At 40.6% G+C, this 23180-nt stretch overlaps 1 protein-coding gene across 1 annotated transcript in view; it reads left to right on the top strand.

Annotated features, from left to right (window-relative positions):
• PLCH1 (phospholipase C eta 1) overlaps nt 1–21957 on the top strand; it is a 172355-nt gene extending 150398 nt beyond the window's left edge. The window contains exons 16-23 of the mRNA XM_054040926.1: nt 2360–2539; nt 2639–2746; nt 3574–3698; nt 4136–4220; nt 8657–8803; nt 9308–9387; nt 11781–12141; nt 16722–21957. Of these exons, the coding sequence (XP_053896901.1) occupies nt 2360–2539; nt 2639–2746; nt 3574–3698; nt 4136–4220; nt 8657–8803; nt 9308–9387; nt 11781–12141; nt 16722–18826 (3191 nt within the window). The 3' untranslated portion in view covers nt 18827–21957. The remainder of the gene's footprint in view (nt 1–2359; nt 2540–2638; nt 2747–3573; nt 3699–4135; nt 4221–8656; nt 8804–9307; nt 9388–11780; nt 12142–16721) is intronic.
• Nucleotides 21958–23180: the final 1223 nt, after the last annotated feature.

Below are 23180 nucleotides of genomic sequence, written 5' to 3'. Positions count from 1 at the left end.
TATTATGAGATTTATCTTAGTTTTTATCATAACAGTATGCTACTATTATTTAATATTAATATTATGCAGTGCCCAGAGGCCCTAGTTGGGATCAGGAATTCTTTATGCTAGGTGCTGTATAGAGGTACACATGGTCTCTGCCCCAAAGAGCTTACTGTTTTTCTAGACAAGGTAAAATGGAAATTGACAGGGTTAAGATGGAATTTGAAGAGCAGATAGCCAAAGATGTAAAAACAAACAAGAAATTCTATGTGTATGTCAGCTTGTATGGGAATATATGGGCTTTCGGACTACCAGTGAGTAAATGGAGTAATTAAGGAGGATAAAGGCATTGCAGAGAAACTCAAGCCAAGCAATCTAAAAGTGACTAGTTGTTTTGGGTGAATTTTGGGTCTGATATTCAGATGCTGAATGCTCAGTATTTCCTGAAATTCAGGCCCCTTTAGAGTTTCTCATGTTGGGCATCTCCACCTAGAATACTGTGCTTGGTCCTGGTCATTGTAGTTCAGAAAAAAGACAGAAATGCTCAGAGGAAAGATTTCTATATTAAAAAAAGATTGAAAAGACTGGGTCTCTTGAGAGAGTAGATGAATAAGCGGAGGTGTGATCGATATACAGGTGGGAGACTGGGTGCTACAATTTACCCTTTCACATAGAACAAGGACTTGAGTACACTTGGTGAAACTGAAAGACAATAGATGTAAAACTGATTAAAGAAAATACTTCTTCATACATTGCCTAATAAACTAGAGGAACTCATTGCCGCAAGATGTCATTGAGGCCAAGAGTTTAGTAGCATTTTTACTAGGATTAGATGTTCATAAGAGTAATAAGAACAATAGGCTAAACATTTTTATAGGGGAACTTATAAACCTTCATGATTCAGGGCACAAGACAACAACTAACTAATAGGGCTTGGAAGAAACTTGTCCTGTGACTAGATTATTCCACAATTGCTACTACAGGCTTTCGGCACCTTCTTCTGACGTATCTGGTACTGGCCACTGTCAGAGGTCTAGCTGTGGATCACAGGTCCAGTCTTACAGATCAGCTCCTCAGTTCCTAAGTGCTGAAAGTGAACACTTGTTCTTTTAAAAGAATGTAAATGCTTTTCTATTAGCTGCAAACATTTCTTAATTTCTGTAGCAATTTGTACTGCCTTTTTCAGCTCTCCCAGAATAGTAATATAAGCAAAGACTAATTATGCCACTGAGCAGCTTTAAATATCTGAAAGTGACAGATACTGTTCAGGGGCTCTGTTTAATTAGAATATCTGTCTCTATATGGAAGATAGTAAAAACAAATTCAAGTGCAAGGGTTATTTCTGCTTAAAAAAATACTGTGCAGAGAATTATGAACCTACATTTAAAAGCACTTCAGCCATAGAGACAAGCTATATAAGAGTGCAGGACAATGCCTACTGACTTAGGGAAAGGTGAGAATCAGGGTAATGTTTTAGGCCGCAAATGAGAACCCAAGCTTTCATGCAAATATTTCCTCTAGTGGAATGAATTCAGGAGACTCTGGATTGCATAGGAGTTCTCCTCCCATGGCTCTGGGGGATCCACAGGGAAGGGCATCCCTAGATCCATAGAGAAAGGAGGTGACTTTCTGTGGGGCTGAGCTGATTACTCGCTCCCCCTCTCTACAAGGCTTCAGCAAGATTTTAGCCATTGTCATTGTGCGAGTCCCCTGTAGCTTCTCAGCAACAGTTCCGGCTGGGGCTTTCCAGGATATGATGCATTTTCAATTAGCGTTGACTCCTGCCTGGTTTTCCACATACACCTGGAAAGCAGGAGACCGAGCAAGGGACAGTGCTGCAAATGGAGGTTGGTACCTTGGTCCATTCCATCCCATTCCAGCCCTTGCCCAAATCCCTATAGAGGAAAGACCTAGAGGCACACACTTGCAGGTGAGGTAGGGCAAGGTTACAGAAAGAGCACAACAGCAAGGCAGTGCTATTCTGAGGTCTATGTGATCTATCCTTCCAGGGTAGCGTGGAAGAGGATTGTCAAAGCCTGAGGGGATTTGCAGACTGTCAGGAGGTAGCTGAAAGATCTCATGGGTATATGGAGGTAGGATGAGGGAGAACCTAATCATAGGTATGGAAAGAGTTTGTTCATTATACAACAGCTTTATTGAACTCAACACAGTTTAGGAATATTGCCTAATGGGAATTAGCGGCCATATTGTATATCTTTTCCACTTGATCTCCAGCTGTCAGAGTAAAGCAAGCATATGATATGATGATCGGTGAATCTAGACTAACTCCACTGATGTCAGTCCAACTAACCTGTGAATATAGCAATTTGTCTCACAGTTGTTGTTCTTGTTTTTTTTTTAAACTATAAACTCATAGGGACTATGGGAAATGTGTTGTCATTCAGTGAAACAAGGGCCCACCAGGTAGTGCAGCAGAAGTCTGAGCAGTTTATACTTTACAACCAGAAACAGCTCACCAGAATCTATCCTTCTGCATATCGGATTGACTCCAGCAATTTCAACCCCTTACCGTACTGGAATGCTGGTTGCCAGCTGGGTAGGTGTTTTATGTATGTAATGTTTTCACATGGGTTTTATGTTAAATGCAAGTTACAGTTACACTAATCAATGATTCCTAAATCTCTTAATTCAACAGTGGCATTAAACTACCAGTCTGATGGGCGCATGATGCAGGTTAATCAAGCAAAGTTCAGGATGAATGGCAACTGTGGGTATGTCCTCAAACCTCAGCAGATGTGCAAAGGTAATGTCATACTACACATTTATTATTATTATGGCAGTTATTTTAGAAAATGACTTTTGCAGTCAGTTTTCCATTATTTTGCATGTAGAGCTAAATATCTAGAATAAAACAAGGAATTAAAACAAGAACTTGCATGGGAGCTTTTTGACACATATAAAATAATTAGCTTGGTTTGCATCTGACTTTTTAAATGATTAAATGAAAGGCACATTTGTAGTGTTTGCTATCAACCTTAAAAAAATGACTGCCAGCTTTCTGAATATATAAATACTATAATATGATCTCTCAGAGTTAATCTAGGTAAGTTATTAGCACCCAGTCTTGTGATATTCTGGGTCCCTCCTACAAAGTGTAGACCTGCCTGAGCAACTTGGGAGGTGAAGTTGCTTAACACCCCATAGCAGTCAGCTTTTGTGGCCTGATCTGTCACTGAAATCAATGGGCATCCTGGTATTTCTAGAACAGGAGTCAGTGATCCTTATGCTCATACAGTGAGCACATTTCTATTTGTTTAGGGTTTTGGTTTTGCCACCATCATTTTAAAATCACATTATTTCTTTGAGCCAGTTTAACACTGGAACTGGTAGGATCATTCTCATAAAATGTGCCTGGGCCTATGTAGTTAGAGGTCCTTGAATGAGCCCTCTGCATCAGGGAGAATGTCATTTGTAGAAATTAAGTTATAGACAGGAGGCCCAATCAAGCATGTGATTATATGATGTTATTTATTCTATGCATTCGGGAGGGTAGCAGTTCTGTTTTTTTCTCCTGTATAGGATTTCTAATATTAAGGGTTTTATTTTTTCTCATTCTCTGCAAACCTCTAGGTACATTCAACCCTTATTCCGGTGATCCACTTCCTGCCAACCCTAAAAAGCAGCTTATTCTCAAAGTCATCAGTGGACAGCAACTACCTAAGCCTCCAGATTCAGTATTAGGAGACAGAGGGGAGGTAAAGTAGTTTGAGTGATACTAAATACTTTTTTTCACTATAACTGTCATAGAATGCCTGGGAGTGATATGGGAGCATTTGTCCTAAAGAGAGCTTTTCTCCTAAATTAAAATATGCCAGTAATTTTCAGATGTTCAGGATTTGCACATGAGATCTGGATTTTTCCCACAATTCCTGTATTCTATATATTCTGCTGGTTAGTATTTCTTCAGCTGTTAGCACTGATCTGAAAGTTTATTCCACCTGGCTACATGTCCCAGTGTCACAAAACAGCAATGATGAAATCTACATCATTCTGTAGTCTACTGTGGCATTTCCCATAATCACACTGAGCAGTGGCTTTAGCATTCAAATGTGCATTTATGTGAGAGTTTAATAGAAAATTATCTTTTATATATAATGACGAGTTGCTTTTAAATTGTTGTTTTTTAAAATAGATAATAGATCCTTTTGTCGAAGTGGAAATTATTGGGTTACCTGTAGATTGCTGTAAAGACCAGACCAGAGTGGTTGATGACAATGGTAAGATAACGTACCCTACTTCCTCTTTTCTATAGTAAATTATTGAATAATTATGAATGACTAGAATAATTTACCAGAGACGCAAAGAGTGATGAACATAGTATTTTTTTTTTGGTCACACTTTATATTAAAAGAATATTTATCAATACACCTCTACCCCACTAGAAAGCTGTCCTCGGGAGCCAAAAAACCTTACTGCATTATAGGTGAAACCGCGTTATATCGAACTTGCTTTGATCCACCGGAGTGCACAGCCCTGCCCCCCTGGAGCGCTGCTTTACCACATTATAACCAAATTCATGTTATATCAGGTCGCGTTATATCGGGGTAGAGGTGTAGCTTATAAACAGTTAATGAACAGGTCAAAAACTTGGTTAAAATAAGGGCATATATCTATAAAACCTTTACTGATGTATTTAGAACCATCAATAAAACATATTTCTCATGTCTATAATATGCTTATAACTACTATTAATCATTTATTAGCCTTTTATAAGTTATTTATAAATGTATCCTTAATATGAAGTACAACCATATTTTCAAATAATAAAAAAGATATTGCTAGATCAATGCAGAGGAGAGCTGTGGAATGCTGAGGTGTCAGCTGCTGACCTACTAATCCTTCAGGGATTGCATGGACTTTTTTCTCATTTGGTTTAAGCCCCACCTAAACAAGGTTTTTAATCATTTTGAGAAATGGTGTTTAACATCAGTTCCAGCACAATCAGTTTCAACTGGCCATTGCTGATATGGTTTGGAAAAAAGAGTGTTAGAAACTGTGTTTAGCCCAAATTTCTTAAAAGGGTAAAAAACATCCATGCTTAGACATGCTAATATGGTTTGGTCAACCAATGCAAATGGTTGCTGTAATCTAGGCTGCTACATAATGCAGTTATTCAGGCATGGTTTGCCATGTCCATATTGGCCAGCCAAACCAAATTAGGAACTGGTTAGAGTCAGAATTTTCCACACTCAAATAACAATTGTGTTATGGGACCCAGTTACTTCACTCCTCTGATAATTAGAAACCTTTGTTTAATTTCAAGCCTAAACTTGTTGAAGGCCAGTTTATATCCATTTGTCCAACACTGGCCCTTAAGTTAAATAATTCCTCCCCCTCCCTGGTGTTTGCCTCTCTGATGTATTCATAGAGAGCAATCAGATCTTCCCATAGACTTCCTTTTATTAGGCTAAACAAGTCAAGCTCCACAAGTCTCCTCTTGTCAGGCAGGTTCTCCATTCCTAAATAAATAAATAAATAAATGGAGATATCCTATCTCCTAGAACTGGAAGGGACCTCAAAAGGTCATTGAGTCCAGCCCCCTGCCTTCATTAGCAGGACCAAGTACTGAGTTTGCCCCAGATCCCTAAGTGGCCCCCTCAAGGATTGAACTTGCAACCCTGGCTTTAGCAGACCAATGCTCAAACCACTGAGCTATCCCTCTCCCTATTTCTCTGGTCCTAGTAGCCTCTCTCTGCATCTGTTCCAGGTTTAATTAATCTTTCTTAAATATGGGAGATCAAAACTATATGTAGTATTCCAGATGAGGTCTCACCAGGGCCTTGTACAATGGTAATAACACTTCCCTGTCTCTACTGGAAATACTTTGCCTGATGCATCCTAGGATTGCATTTGCCTTTTGCATGGCCACATCACGCTGGCGGTTCATAGTCATCCTATGGTTGACCAGTATACTCAGGTCTTTCTCATCCTCTGTCACTTCCAACCAATAAATCCCAAATTTGTAGCAAAAATTCTTATTGCTAGTTCCTACGTGCATGACGTTACACATTTTACCATTCAATTTCATCCCATTTCTATAACTCCAGTTTTCAAGATTGTCCAAATGTCCTTGTGTGATATTCTGGTCCTTCTCCATGTTAGTATGTCCCTGATGAGTTTGAGAATTACCTTCTAGTGATTGACAAGGGTGGAATTCCTTGCTGATTTTTATCTGGGACTGCAGTTTTTGATAGTACACCTCTACCCTGATATAACGCTGTCCTCGGGAGCCAAAAAATCTTACCGCGTTATAGGGGAAACCGCGTTATATCGAACTTGCTTTGATCCGCCGGAGCGCGCAGCCCCGCCTCCCCCAGAGCGCTGCTTTACAGCGTTATATCCGAATTCATGTTATATCGGGTCACGTAATATCGGGGTAGAGGTGTATTTGACTATAAATTATTGTTGAATTGTTCCTGGCATGCACCTAGTGACATGGAGTAGGCTAGCACAGAGCTGCTCTGGTCTTTCCAGAGGGCCTCCTTGTGTAGAGGACATTTCCTGAGGCTGTTTTCTCCCCCTTTATGGCCCTTTTACCCCACCAAAGCTATATAAAGGCAACAGGGCATACAAGAGAGTCAGGCCCTGAATGTTTTAGTCTTTTGGGGTCTATTCTTCTCTGCTACATCTATGTGTAATTCTCTCTCCAACCGTTATTGAATTATACTCTTAGGGACAGATTCTGCCATCCTTGCCTCATGTTAAGTAATACTATAGTAATACCTTGTTATGCTGGTAGTCCCATTGAACACTAACACTGGTGAAGGTATCCATAGTGATTACAATGGGACAATTTGCAGGGTAAGTTATTACACAGCATGTGAAAGGGGTGGCAGGATCTGGTCCTTAATTAGGCAGTTAACATAGTTCTGACGTATTCAAGCCACAGTCCCTATAGAGTGAAGAATGGGCTGGAATCTCCTAGCTAGTGAGAAGAGAAGAAAACAAGGCTAACCCTTCAATTTTTAACAAGAGTCCTGGGAAGAGGGCAGGTGTGAGTAATAATTGAACTTCTAACGGTAGAATCATGGAAACAGCGACATGACAGAAGCTGTCTGCAGGTAAGATGACAACCAACACCAGAACCAAGAAAAACAAAATGGTTAAGAAAAATCCTGTGTCTGCAGTCAACTATATCAGTCAGATACTGTATTACTTCTTTTTGCATCAGTGTTGGACTGCAAAGCTTGATAGCACATGAAACCAAGTGACTGTCTTTTGTTGGATGATATATCCTTGGATCTTAAACTTTAAAATTCTGCTTTCTAGCCAAAAATTGCAGGAGTGGGATAAATAAGATAATGGAGTGGTTGAGAAGGGAGAATGCCTTCCTCACACTCTCTCTCTTTTTCCTTGACTCTGCTTATGTCTCCTTTACATAGAAGTCCCTAGTACTTATCACACAGCATGTATGGTATATACAAGTAATGAGAAACAAAATGAAAACAAACAATGCCACAGACAGCCTCTCTGCCACATCAGCCCCTATGGGACACTAGGCTAGCAACAGAGTGGAACAGCCCAGAAACGGGGCTGTCAGTTCTCATGAATGGCTGTGACCCGTGGAGAAACACAGGGATCGTTCCTGGGCATCTTGGCCTAGCTGAGCTTGACCTTCACACAAGTAGCACAGCAGTCTGCCCTGCCATGCCACCACATGCAGACTCTCTGCCAGATGCTCAATCCAGACCCTTTCTGTTGTTCATAAAAGCTGCCAGAGAGATACCACTCATTTTTCTGCATATGGATCTCTTCAGACAGCTGCATAGGCACATCGTAGTGCTGCATTTTGCATTGTAATTTACACAGACTGCATTAGTGGCTATTCTCCTCATTCCATCCTCTTGGCTTGCCACGCATACAGCTCAACTCCCATGTAGCAGCCACAGGCGCCAACTTCCCTTGGCACCGGTGGGTGCTCGCCCGCACCGTGACTCCGCCCCCGCCCTGCCAATGTTGGACTCCTCCCCAAATCCCCTGGCCCCGCCTCTTCCCCGAGCACGCCGCATTCCTCCTCCTCCCCCTCCCTTCCACCGCTTGTCGTGCGAAACAGGTGTTTCGCAGCGCAAGTGCTGGGAAGGAACCGGGAGAAGCATGACCCGGCGGCATGCTCAGGGGAGGAGGCAGAGGCAGAGTGGAGGTGAGCTGGGGCGGGGAGCTGCCGGTGGGTGCAGAGCACCCACCAATTTTTCCCCATGGGTTCTCCAGCCCCAGAGCACCCATGGAGTCGGCGCCTATGGTAGGCAGCCACAAAGCAAAGGCCCCACTTAGGGAAGGGAAATGGCTAAGTTGCAGCATCTTCATTTATTTGTCTGCTAGTGACTGTGAGGGATAGCTCAGTGGTTTGAGCATTGGCCTGCTAAACCCAGGGTTGTGAGTTCAATCCTTGAGGGGGGATCTGGGGCAAAATCAGTACTTGGTCCTGCTAGTGAAGGCAGGGGGCTGGATTCAGTGACCTTTTGGGGTCCCTTCTAGTTCTATGAGATAGGTACATCTCCATATATATATTTAATGGGAAATAACGTATAGTCACTTGTGCATCAGGTCTGTTTGAGTGGCTGTTTTCCTTACCTCTGGTGTTTCACAGATAATAATGTCAACATTGGCTGTGGTTGCTGTATTTTCCTGACTTTCTATTCTGTTTGTCCCATAGGATTTAACCCTGTTTGGGAGGAAACTCTCACTTTTACCATCCACATGCCTGAAATAGCTTTGGTTCGATTTCTTGTTTGGGACCATGATCCTATTGGTCGAGATTTTGTTGGACAACGAACTGTGGCCTTCAGCAGTCTTGTGCCTGGTTAGTTCCACTCATTGACTTGACTTTGATATTTAGTTGAAAATAGGAGGAAGGATAGTTTTGTAGTTAAAGTATAGAATGGAGAGTCAGAACAGCTGGGTTCTATGCCCAGCTCTTCCACAGACCTCCTATGTGACATTAGGCAAGTTGCTTAATAGCTATGAGGGGGAATCCTCAAAGCTACCTCAGGGATTTAGATCCCAGTTCCATGGGCTTTTGAAAGTCTCAGCCTCTGTATCTGTCTCCTCACCTGTAAAATGGAGAGAAATACTTATTTACTTCACTAGGGGGTTGTAAGACTAAACTCATTAATGTTTGTGAAGCCATTTGAGGTTCTCAGATGGAAGATGTTATGAAAGGGGACTGTATTATTATTAATAAACAATTGCTCAGAGTTACTGTATATGACATGTATAATTGCAAAAGATGTTGTATGGACAGCCTTGCTAAGTGCACATAAAATGCATAGTGCTGATTCTTTACTTTGTTTTCTCATTTTATTAGGCTATCGTCATGTCTACTTAGAGGGACTAACTGAAGCATCCATATTTGTCCATATAACAATCAATGAAATGTATGGAAAGGTAGGTATACATGGGAACATAAATACTTTACAAATGTTTCTGTGTTGTACTGCTGGCAACAGTGGGTTAAGATGCATCAGTCTAACCTCATAGAACTAATGGGGGCAATAATCACAAGAGACATAGGGCCTGATTCTCCAGTGCTCTGCACCTTGTGTCGTCATTTACACCACCCAGTTTCACTCCCTTAGCCCTTATGTAAATGACTACACAAAGCACAAGGTGATGGCGAATAAGGCCCATAATATTAAATTTCCCCCCTGACCCTTACAGAAGATCACTTTAACCACAAAGCAATATCATTGCCATAATCCTAGCATGCATAACTGTGAATGCTCTTTTCTTTGTCACCTAATATTCATTTCTCACCTAGGTACAGTAAGTACATCCCTAAAGGCTCATTTTAAGTTACTTTATTTTTAAAAAGTAATTGTCAAGAGCTGTAGTCACACCATTTCTTCTGGGTATTTGACAAGACCTTTTAAACTCCGATTTTAGTTCTCAATCATTTAAGTTGTAGCATGTGAAGTGTTGTTGCTTTTCTGCGATGTTTCAAAAGATGAAAATTTTTTGAAACTTCATGTTTTAAAATGAAAGCAAAAGCTCAGTGCATTACTCATTGTTTCAGCGTTAGCTGCCTCTGTTCAACGGTTTACAAGAGGTATACAAGTTACTATAAAGAGGGGTTTAAAAGGATTACCAGAAGTCAACGGCATAGATAAGTTAATTAAAGCAGAAAGGGATACCAAGAATAAAAAGGACCTTCATTTCAATGACTATGTTTAGATTTATTTTTTTAGGGAGTGTGAAAAGAGGAATCAGGTAGCTCAGAGTCTTTTTCTCTGCTCAGAGCAGATCTAAACAACACGATCTAAAACCAACACCACCAGCACTTTTTCTGCACTAAAACACCTACAGTTGCTCCAATGAGTAGATCAGCATCAGCGGAAATATTTGAGGGGAGAAGGCGAGTGTAGACGGGGCCTAGGTCACCAGTCCAGCTCAACAGTGACTGAATTTGTGACCATTTCATGAACATCCTGCCCTATGTTAAATGAGTTGGCGATGTCAGTCCAGATTCATGTGTACAGGTGTTTACCCCACAATTGGCACCGTGGTCTCAGCATGTAAGTGGGATTGAATGCACATGGGAACTGAATTACTTGCTCTTACCTCCGGAAGTGGTCCCTTCAACAAAGGCTGGAGGCCATTGCAGAGCAACTTCATTGACACCACCTGGGCTGTGTCTGTTCTGTGGAAACACAGAGATCTTCAGTTTCCAAAGTGATCAATCTGGCATCTTTCACCAACACTAAATCCATCTTAAAAGAAAATTAAAAGGACTGAAGAAAATGTATAGGGGCTCCCAGGATCTGTAGAGGTATCCAGATGCAGAAGTGAATACAAATGAAATCCCATGTCATTGACATTCAACAGGGATTGCTATTTGGCTCGCATACTCTTCAGAGAGGACAGAGTTAAGGAAAAAATTGAATTTCTGAGTAATTTCATAGTATAATTGGGCTGCATGATAGCACTAGGAGAGGATTTAAAAAACACCTGTGAGACTTGAGCTCTTCTGTATAAAATTTTGCCCCGCCACCAAATGCTTACTTTAATGATGGACTGTATTGTTTTTTTACAAGATATATTTAAAACCTGGAGGTACTTTCCATACGCTGTATAACTGAGGATACCTAGTGAAATGTCTATCTGAACGAGATTGGTGTAAGATTAATAATCTATTTTAAATGATTTAACTATAGAGAATTACTTACACCAACTATCTAACTATCTTGTTTGCTCGTGTCACAGCCTTGAAAATGTTAGCCAAATATGTTTGCATTTGTTTTCCTTTCAGTGGAGTCCTTTAATCCTCAATCCCAGTTATACTATATTGCACTTTCTAGGAGCCACTAAGGTAGTCTTCATTAGCATGCACTTTTCACTTGCTGGGCACAGATTTATCAAACAGTTCCCAGTCGCATGATGTACCATAACTACCATATCTCTTCATTCCTCATTAAGATTCTGAAATATTTAAACGTTACTTTGATGAGGCCCATGTCATAAAACTCTACGTTAATGGGCAGCCTGTCACTACAGAGCATTTCTTACAGTCTTGTCAGCTCTGATTAGGAAACTTCTAGTAAAGATCCACAGTAATTATGGCAGGCTGCCTTCCTAATGAGGGGGAATTCATACATGCACGAATTCATGGTGACCTATGCAGATTGTTTCCTGGTCTGAATATGTGTGAATTAGTTGGTGTGAATTTTTGCTTTGGTTTGCTTTGTTTTTTGATGTTGCATTCATGATTCACAAATATATATTCAATAGCAATTTAAAACACAGGCTGAACTTAAAGACTGTGATTGTTTTCTTGTTTTCAGAATAGGCAGCTGATAGGACTCAAAGGGTTGTTTAACAAGAATCCCAAACACAATTCTGCTGAAAACAATGGGCATTACGTGCGGAAACGATCAATTGGTGATCGAATTCTCCGACGCACAGCCAGTGCTCCGGCAAAAGGCAGGAAGAAGAGCAAAATGGGCTTTCAGGAAGCTACAGAAATTAAAGACGGTACCTCTGAGCCAACAGACATGAAAGACAAGGAAGGAGTTATAAGGCGTACAACCAGGAGTTTGCAAGCACGTCCTGCTTCTATGCCAGTTGACAAATTCCTTCTGATGGGATTGTCTTCACCAGAATGTGAAACGATTAAAGACACCAAAAGAGAAGAAAATACCTCTGGTAAGATGCTTCCAAAGCGACTTTTAGTGCAGTAGCTTTAAAACCATATTATTAAGCTCAGTGCTGCAATCCTCATGTGAGTAGTTCCATTGAACTCGCATGAATAAGGACTGCAGGATCAAGCCCCATAGGATGTAAAATGACTGTTACGCTTATTAAAGTGATATGCAATAAAACTGTCACTTGCATTTTTAAACTTCTTCCTGTATCCTGACAAGTGAAACCCAAGACAAGTTTCCTCTCCCCAGACTAGGCAAATGGATTAGAGTATTTTCCACAGATTTGCTTAAAGAACACTTGTCAAGTTTCTTTTCATAATTAAAAAAATTAGTTTATTAGCAGTTGATTTTTTAAGTATTCTTTAGAAGCCTGAAGATGAAATCTACATCCTTGCCAAAATTGTTTTTTCCTCAATCATTTTCAAGATCTGGGTTTGTTACTGTGAGTTTCCGCATGAGAGCCATGAGCATTGTGTATTTTTAATTTTTTTTTTTTCAAGGGAAAAATAGCAGAAAGCATTTGTTTTGGAAACAATGTATATAAAGAAAAACATGGACTTTGTAAACAGATGTAAAAGGGGAAAAGTAGGTCAAATTTTGAATCTAAGAACCTTGACATTGTCCTTTAAAATTCACTTTAAAAAATGATAAACCTGGATTATATGGGGAAAATGGTGGGTGAGGCTGGAATCTTAGTTATTTTTTATATTCCTAGATTAAACTATAAACGTTCACATGTAGTATGTTTTGATTCTTGAAGTTACTCAGAACAAAAATATTTGAGATCTACTGGGCCTGAATTTGATATCTGATACACTGGGGTGAATCCAGTGGACTTTGGTGTAAAACCTGTGCCAATGAAATGCAGATCCAGCTCAATGTGCCAAACAGGGGACACACGGGAGTATCTGAATAGTTCCAGAAAGTCTGTAATTTTGTGGCATTGGTGTCTGAGACATTTTCGTTCCTGATCCAGAGCTCTCACCCACTCTGAAACATCTGAGCGGCACTTTTCTTTCTGCAAATACTCCATTCAGACATCTTCATGGCTCCAGAGATTGGCCATACCCCCCTGCACCACAGGACTCTGTCAGGTGCCACAGGACTCTGTCACTTTTTAAAGGTGAGGTTATTCTTCACCAGGGAACCAGACTAAATGTCACTGGGAATAAACTCTCTGGCACACAAATGACTGAATCAGCTCCTCTCCGCTTTCTCCTTCTTCTAGTACTAGGAAGAGTGATTTAGAAGATCGGAATGACTGTGGCCCTTCTCCTTTTTAATCATCCTCAATTTGCTAAGAAGGCTGTGGTTCTCAGACCTAGTGGAGCTGTTGCCCAGGCAGGATGTACTCAATGGTCCAGCAGGCAGGCTCTCCTGTTCTCTGGCCCACTTTTGTATCTCTGTCCAGATTACTGAACCTCACAGTTTAGGTAGTGAGTGGCAAGCGTTAAACAAGATGGAATACTCCTCCACAGTTATAGACTCTCTTATCTTTGTGCAAGTTTTCCACCCTCTTGGCCTATATAAGAATTTGGACAAAATTCTCCTACTGGCATCGGAATGGATCAGACCTGAAAACTAAACAGTCCAGGCCCTCTGGATTTCTGCTAGATGGCCTAGATTTGGGCCTATATCCTCCCATCATCATACCTCACATTGCATTGTTAAAATGTGTCTAACACAGACTCTTCCAAGTCTTGTGAGAGATCAGCTGAGCCGGACGGCAGTACCTCTATCCAAAACCACAGTTAAGCCAATTTTCTGAATCTGGGTGCTGACCACAGTGGTACAGCTGTCATCCTTGTGAACTGATGTCATCCAGTTCCTTTTATTTCCTTTCCGTAAAGACATGTTCCCTGGTCACAATCACATCTCCTCTGCTCTTGAAAGACACTGAACTTACTGTATCTCAAGGGTCATACTCCAGAATAATTCACAACTAAGTTTAACTTTTCCTTCCCTATAGAGTAAGGAGTTTTTCTCCCAAAGTTTCAGAGCCCACAAGATAAAGTGTGGCATATGCTTATGCAAGAAGAGCAACTAAAACGTATCTTAGCAGAACTGTTCTATCTTTATTGTTTCCTCCCACTCTAAATGATTGGGCCTGAAGGTACTCTAATCCTCCATAACTAGCTGGATAAACTGTGGCATCACCAAAACATATTCAGCCACAGATAAACTTATTCCATAAGGGATCACAGTCCATTCAACATGTTGTGTGGTGGCCTGTGGGGACAAAGGGCATTAGCCATCACCGAGGAAATCTGTAATGCTATCACCATCTAGTCATCCATTACTACGTTGATAAAACACTAAAGGCTTGACCTCATTCCCCTGCAGAAACATCCTTTGCTAGGAAGGTGCTCAGGGCAGTGGTCTCAAAATAGACTAAGACTGCTAATTTACAGAAAAGAGGAGCATTCTTCTAGTGTCCTACTTATCTCTCCCTCCCTATTTTCCCTTTTTGATCACTGCTTCCCAGATGCCTTACATGGGGGAAAGACCAAGGTCCAGAATGGAAAATTTGTTCCTTGACTATTTTCTTTCTGGCACTGATCTCCCCCTTCAGTCTGCCTCACCCAAGGTAAGTTACTTAGGTTTCTTTACAGTGGCCTCTTCAGGGTCCATGTACATAGGTGACATAATCAAATAAGGCATTACCGTTAAGAAGTTATAGTTAAGGTTAAGATTTTGTCACGGTTATTTTTAGTAAAAGTCACAGACAGATCACAGGCAATAAACAAAAATTCAAGGACTGTGACTTTTACTAAAAATAACGGGGCGCGGGGGAGGAGATGACAATAAATGAAGTCCAAGCCTTGCATGGAGGTGGGGGAGGACTGAGAGCCTGAGCCCTGCCACGTGGGGAGGGCTCTAGCCACAGCCGTGCAGCTGACAGCAGCAGAGTCCCTGCCCACAGTGCCTCAAAGCTCCGGGCACCCACCACGCGCAGCGGCCAAGAGCTCCAGGGCCAGCGGCTCAGAGCTTCAGGGCCCCCACCGCCTGCAGTGGCTCAGAACTCCGGGGGAAGAGGCTCGGCGCTCCACGGCCCCTGCCATCTGTGGCAGCTCAGAGCTCTAGGACCAGCGGCTCAGAGCTCCAAGGGCACGGGGTTGAAGCTGAAGCAGAAAATGTCACAGAGGTCTCTGAAAGCCACGGAATCTGTGACTTCCATGACCTCCATGATAAAATCTTTTCCTTAGTTATAGGAACAATAAGTTCTTGCCACTAAGGATCTCACATACCCATATAGCCATGGCAGTACTTATCTTGAGCAAGGATGGAAGGGATGTGGCAAAGACACATGCACATGTGTGAACTACCTGTGGTATTTGCAGAAAAAAAGGTTCAGCCCCAATTTTTCAGACTAGGGGAGAGGTCAGTCCCAGAAAGGAAATAATCAGGTTACAAATTGTCCGTATTTTATTACAGAAAGCAAAGAACAGTAGGCTGCTAAACTGAACCCAACAAAGGCTCATTGCAGCAAAATATTGTGGCTGAATTATTCTTCACTAACTTAACTGGAATTACACCAAGGTTGAATGTGGCCCTGTATATTTTCTTTCGGTAGAGAACACAGCAAATCAAATATGGATCATTTCAATTAGTATGTGGTGATCCTTTCAACTTAATATGCTTGGTCTTGAAAACATTAGGAATGTTTTCATCGTTATAATTCAGGGACCGATCTTGCATTGCCTGTGCACTATAAACCCCAATGCTGGGAGTTTTGAATGCACGATAAATGAGGGACCAGGCCCTTACTTTTTTTTGTTTTTTTTTTCCTAGTTGTACCTTATTTCTGTTGAATGTTAGAAACTGTGTAATTCATACAAGGTCAATTTACTGCTATACATATCCAGTCCTAAGTTAGGTAAAAGTGTCGCTGAAGTTAACAGGAGTCTTACATATGTAAGCAATGAGTAATGGAGGCAGGATTCAGCCTATGTCGTTGTAGAAATGTAACCAGAATTTGATAAGCTAATGTAGAAACATGTAAAATATATTCTTTCATGGAATTCAAAATCTTGTTCTCTTATGAATGCAGAAGTTTAGAAAGTTAAATGTTATTAGGAGGCTCACAAATTAAATCTGAAATTGTACATAAACTGTTACCAAAAACATTCTGCATGTGGTCCAACTATCTGATGTTTTACTCAGAGTTCTTATAAACATGCCTCTTGTTTCCAGATATATTATGTTGTTTAACAGAGCTGTTTTGTTCTGTCTTTATTGCCATGCTTCTTTATAGTACAAATCTGAATAGGAACACAACTGAAGGTAATGCCACATGTGCAAAATATGGTACCTCATTGACATTATTTACAACAAATATTACATCACATGTCTGATGTAATAGACATTCAAAGGAAGCTTCAAAGAAGTGCCTACAACTATATTTTCCCATTTATTCATATCACACAGATAATTTTTACTAAACCTGCACAACCCCATAATTAAGTCTTATCACAATTGTAACTAATTTTACATTCTCCATTTGTCTGTCTAAAGGCAAAATAGTTGTTAGCAGACAGTAAACAAAACATGTATAACTAATGTGCTTTTTATTCGATTTAGCAGATAGCAACAATGGTATAAGTGTGAACCAAACAAACTTGAAAGAACATATCTTTTCATCCCCTGAGCAAGCTGCACCTTCTTCAAATTCTACATCTCTGCATAAAAACGCTACTTCCCAGAGTGACACCAGAATTGGCAGTTCTACAGAATCACCTGTACGTGAACATGCAGAAAGCTTTGACTTTGTAAGTGGGATAGCTGAAACAAATCACTCCACAGAATATCAGAAAAGTCACCTTTCCAATGAACCTGTTCATATAAGGCAGGATTCAGTTTTTGATCTTGATACAGAAAAAATACAAGATACAAATTACACAGATGAAAAAAGAGAAGAGGAGACTGGAGGATGTAAAGAGGAGAAGAAAATACCGGCAGGAAGTTGTGTTTCTGGAAAGAAACAGGAGTTTGACAATAATAAATATGATGTCATTATGAGCAGTACTGTAACCACTTTTTCACTGACTGATATATCTTCCACCATCTGTTCTGACATCTACGATTTGCACTCGACTGCAGCTCTGCAAGATAGTGATGTTTCTCGTCTCATAGATGAGGTTTCTTTGACAAACGAGAGCGAGATGAGTAGTTCTATCTCAGCACTGATTGGACAGTTTGATGTTACAGATGACCGAACTAATCTGACTGTTGTTTCAAGTCTTCATGGCACCAACAACCAAACCTTCAGTGTGGTGTCGGCACATCCACACATGTTTACTGTTGATCTAAGTACACCCCTTAAACAAAACTTTACCAATGTAAAATCTGTTGAATCACCATTATTCTCAACACCAGATACTGCTATGTTCTCCAGCCCTGAGACGACAGAGTATTCTGTGTACACAATTATCCACGAGGCATCTCTTTCACCAGCCTCTGATTGTAAACCAATAGATGAACGAGCTTGCAAGAAGTCAGACTGTGTGGAAAATAGCCTTCCAGTGTCCCTTTGCACTTCCCCTCTCCATTTGCCAACAGCAAATCCCAAAAGGAAGTGTGGAACAAATTGGGAAACCCTTGAGGATTGCAGTTCCTACACTTTGGAGGATACAATAGTTGACCCTCCTGCTTGTATAACCTCAGCAGGCAGCAGTCTTATGGAAGTCGATGGGGATTCCCAAGACCTCCTCATAACTGCATATGAATTCAAGAGAGAAGATATGAGCCAACTTGCTGCTGCTTTGAAACTGAAACATAATCAGGAATCAGTACACTACTGTGAGAGAATCTCTGGGAATAATTTAATCAATGAGGACCCTCACAGTGCTGCCCTGGATAATTCAAATAATTTTAGGACTGCAAGAAATCAAAGTTTTCCTTACCCAGCATTTCAGAGTGTTGGCTTTTTGCATAATAATTATCTGCAAACTTTAGATACACAAAATGATTTGTTGTATGTCTCCCAAAGATCCAGACTAAATATGCATTCACCTACACCCAAGAACACTTTGCCCTACCCTCCTACTGCAGCCATCAAACAGCCTAGTCCTTGCAAATCCAAGAGCCTGGGAGACTTGACATCAGAGGATATCTCCTGCAATTTTGAAAGCAAGTACAAATACATAAGTAGAAGCTTTATTACATCTGGCATGAGAGACAAGAAAGTTGCAGCTATGAAAACTAAGAGACCACAATCTACAGACACTCTGACAGAACAATTGCGAAAGCTGGTGTCCTTTGACCAGGAAGACAACTGTCAAACTTTGTATTCTAAGCAGAATGACGATGATTGCCCCAAGGCATTGGTCAGAAAACTGTCATCCAGAAGTCAAAGCAGAGTACGCAATATTGCTAGTCGTGCCAAGGAAAGACAAGAAGCCAACAAGCAAAAACTTTCTAATGCTAGCAGCATAGCAGGGGTAGTTCTAAGAAACAAACCATCAGTATCAGCTCATGTTATCAACAGGCATTCCACTGGCTCTTACATAGCAAGATACCTGAATGACTTCAGTGGGGAGGATCTGGAAGGTCGGGGTGTACCAGAGGGCGCATGTACTTCTTTACGTTATGGATGCAATGACCAGTTTTGTACAGATGATTCCGTTTTGCAGATGGAGCCAAACAGTGATGATAAACCAGAAATTTATTTCCTTCTGAGACTGTAAATTGTATACATGTACATGTCCGTGTTTACAAACTATTTCATTGAATGAAGGATTTTTAGCAAGAAGTATAGTCCTTGACTTTTAAATTATTTAGAAATGCAATTTTAAGCTAATGATTCAGTCTTGATTTAATGTGCGGTTTCCTGTCAAAGATTATGTAAATAGATTCTGTGATCCTTTCTTATGTATGTATGTATTTTTATTCAGAAATGACAAAGTGAATTATTTGCATGCAATAGATCTGAACCTTCACAGTGTCCTGTATTTGTAATGCATGTAAATTTTAAGAATAGAGTTCTGCACGTCTGTGCACATCAGCAGAGCTCAGCAATTAATGCAATAAATATATTGCTTTTTTCCCTAGACCTTTTAGCTGTTTGCAGAGAGAATTTGAGGAGGCCACCTTTTTGGACCCCATCTTGGAAATGCTACTTAGGATAATGCTTTCTGCCATCAGTAGTCAATGGAACTATTGATGGTGGGCATCACTATGACCAATAAGTGTTTTCAGGAGTAGATGCTTCGTTCATAAAGCTGTTTTCTATCTTAATTGTATTTACATGTTTGTTAATGTTGATTTTAAGCCTTTTCATACATGAACTACAGATTTGTAGCATTAGGATTCATTCAATTTTGCAAGTAACTTGTAGATCGTCTTCCGCTCTTAATAGTATGGTAACTTTTTCTTCCTCTTGTTGAGTGCTTATTTCTGGATGGGAGTGTGGTGAAAAGGAATTTTCTTATACATAGACTTCTTCCAGCATTCCTGTTCACCCTATTCCCACCCTGAAACGAGCATTCAACAAGTGGAAGAAAATCTTGCTTTCCAAATATTTTGTTATGTATTTTTGATATTGGCTGTATATGTAATTTGAATACAGTAGCAGAGATGTTTTCTATGTTTGTAATTATATGCTACATTGTTGATTGTCAGTATAGTAGTTACTGCATACATAGCAGGATAAGTAGTTTGGCTTCCATCATCACATGGTTTTGAGAAAAGGGCTTTTTCTGCATTATGTTGAAAACCAAGTGAGTTAATTACAAAAATACACAAAACTTCCCTGAAGGGAGCAAGATAGCTTTATTTTGGGTTTAAGATATACTTTGCTGTCACTGTGAACACATTTTGCATTATATGTAAAAGACCTTTTACTTCTTTTCTTTTGTAATACAGGATATTATTATTCATGGAAACATCATTACAATAGATTTTTATGCACCTGGTGCATATTTAGTGATGTTACAGCAAATGCAATTACTGTTGAACTTGTGGCAGTCAGTGATTGCAGACATTTGTCTTGTCATGCATTTGCAATAAACCTTTATAAAGGAAAAACCTTCTTATTTCAGATGGTGGCCATAATTCTAACTAGTAATTTACAACTCAGAACATTCTGTTTTCTAAAGGGGAGAAAAGCATCCAGTGTTGCTAAACTATTCTGATAAGAAGTCATATTTACTGAGTATTTCTATAATTACCAGTTAGAAATGACAGTGCCATATTTACCATTTTTCTATTCTCTCCCTATAGAAGGTTCTCCTAATCCAATATTTTTCAATGGAATCTCTCTACTTTTTGCGTCAAAATGCCTGTTTGCAGATTTTGAATGTTCGCTTATACAGTGTGTATTTTTAATAGATCTATTTTTTTTGGCTCTCCTGATTGATTTTTTTTAACCAGTCACGTGACAAAAATATTTTGTGCTGTATTCCTCAGCTAGAGCAAGTCATATCAATACATACACACAGGGATAGTAACTATACGGATGGAATCACATCCAATATAGTCTCCAGCTCTATTAGCTGCTGCTAAATCCCTGTGTTCAGTGACAATATTGGGAGCCCACCAGTCCCCCTGTCCAGTGCTCTTAGGGTACATTTATACTGCAGGTGGAGCATGCCTCCCTGCCCGGGTAGATAGGGTTGCGCTAGCGGGGCCTGAGCATGTACACTAAAAATAGCAGCGTGGATGTTGCGGCTCTGGCGAAGACTCGGGGTACCCATCTGAGCTCAGACCTAGGGCTGGGTGGGCTTGAGAGCCTGAGCTGCTGCCCAAACCACATCTTCCACCCTGCTATATTTAGCATGCTAGCTCGAGCCCTGCTAGCAAGTGTCTGTCTGCCTGAGGTAGGATCTAGCTCCCTGATGCAGTGTACATACACTGCTAGTACCCCAGCCCGAAGGTACCAGGCAGCTGCAATTGCAAGGTGAGTGGGCTAGTGCTGGTTCAGATCATGACTGTCTCTCTTTCAGCTATAAGGCTATCAGGACAGCAGAGCGCTGTGGACCCCCTCTAAGGGCTTGAGCCAAAGCCCATTAAAATCAGTGGGTCTTGGATCAGGCCTGCAACCAGGCTGAAGGTGGCCAAACAAAGGATGAAATGAGTGAGGGACAGGAGTCAGAGAAGTAAGGGGCTAGGGAAGCAAGGGCAGGAAGAGAATGGTAGCTGGGGAATTTGGGAGGGGGCAAGAGGAACAATTCAAGGAATGTAAAACAAATATTGACTGGCTTTCGGGGGAGAGTAGCAGCAATAAAAATGCTTCAAGGCAAAAACCAACATAACAATGGCACATGTTGCCCTTTGGTTTTAGGCTCTGCACTATAACCACAAGAGCTATTCTTTCTCATTGACAATATTTTAGTGCTATTCCCATTGGAGCTAGACAGTGTTTGTGTTGGAGAACCTCTTGAATGTATGCAAGGCATTGTCCAAAAAAATTCGGACTAGGATTATAGAATACTGATTTCAATGAATGCAGGATTTTTAATTCAGTTGGATGCCTTCTACCAAGCACTAATATTGCTGTCTGTTCATTCTGATGTTTTACATTTTGTACAGATCCCTCACTCTAGATGAATGCATAATGCATAACGCAACGTCATGTACATTTGTCTCACTTCAGTGTTAATTTCCTAGGGAACAAATATGCTATTTCAAAGCATTCATGAATATTATGACTCTGGAACTTGTGCAAAATATGTGAATGAAAAACAGGAAGCCCTTGAATAGTACTTAATTATGGCAACTGCTTCGGAAAAAATTGTTTATTTTGTGAGATTAAGTAGGTCACTTGTTTTGTTTTTCTTTGTCATTGTTTTTTGCATTAAAAACACATGTTGCTATGATTATACAATGTATCAACACCTTTTTATTCTTAGTTTTGTTCTTAACAGTCGGTTTCAGTGTTTACAAATGCAGCAAAGGCAGGAATCTTGCACTAGCCAAGTGATTGATATATGTGACTTCGAATCAGCTATCCTAACTGCAGAATTGTTCTTTAGTTATGCTCACTTGGATAAGGGGAAATGTTAACAGGCTTCTTTCTAACTATGGAATGCTTTTACTAATGGAGTTGAAATCATACGCTGGGATCTGAATCCCCTGGAACTTTGGATCCAGATCCAGAGATTGGGCCTATCCCAGTAAGAGAGATCCCTTTTGGATTGACTGATCCAAACTTCCTAACTTTGGGGAGGTTCAGAAACAGATCAAAACTCTAAGCCTTTTGCCCATCTCTAGTCTACCAGTAGATGCTAACCCTGGTACTATTTGCGGGCCCAACCATTTCCTCTGGACTACTTGCAGAGCAAGGTGTTACTCAGCAAAAGTAAAGGGGGCAGAATCTGACTTGGTGCCTCCTGAGAAATAGTTTCAGCTTTCAAGTCACACTAAATGTGTGGCTTAAGCAACAATATTGACCATTGAAGTGACCATTGACTGAGTGATAGGGTGAACAAGTGGTGTGACTGCTCTGTCATATTGGGTATCCTTTGTCATTGTGTGTCACAAACACTCACCAAACTATTTCCTGTCCTCATTAGTAGGACCGGAAAACTCTTTATGTATAGCTCATTCGGGGGACATACAGGGAGGAGAGACTTATGGGGGCATAGTCCTTCAGTTATGTTAACGTGTGATAATTGCAGCTCAATTTAGGTAATGAACCAAATGCCTATTGGTAAAACATATGCAGTGTAGACTCAGGCCAAGCTCCTTGTTTCAATGTTTTTTCTGTTTATGTGGAATATCACTGAGAAATGCAATATGAAACTCTGTTACAGAGCCTCCATTTTGATAACAAAATAGTTCTGTATGCCAGAATCCATAAGTGCCTGAATGCTTTTTGCCCTTAAATGCTTTGTGCCTTCAGAGATCTTGTCACAATATGTAGGGCAGGTGAGGGGGGAAGAAGTACACACATCCACTGTCATAAATTCCTGTTCTTGAATAATGTTTGGTGTTGTGTGGGTCTGGGAGGTGGGAGCTGACAAGAAAGACTGTTTTAGATCTATTTCACTAAGCAGTGCCCTACGAGAGAGAGGTTTTTAGGTCAATAAAGCCTTCAGTCTG

The sequence above is a fragment of the Malaclemys terrapin genome, chromosome 9, assembly GCF_027887155.1.
Source record: "Malaclemys terrapin pileata isolate rMalTer1 chromosome 9, rMalTer1.hap1, whole genome shotgun sequence".
Classification (NCBI taxonomy): domain Eukaryota; kingdom Metazoa; phylum Chordata; order Testudines; family Emydidae; genus Malaclemys; species Malaclemys terrapin.
The sequence above is the reverse complement of the archived record's forward strand: the minus strand, read 5'-3'. Positions and strand labels throughout refer to the sequence as shown.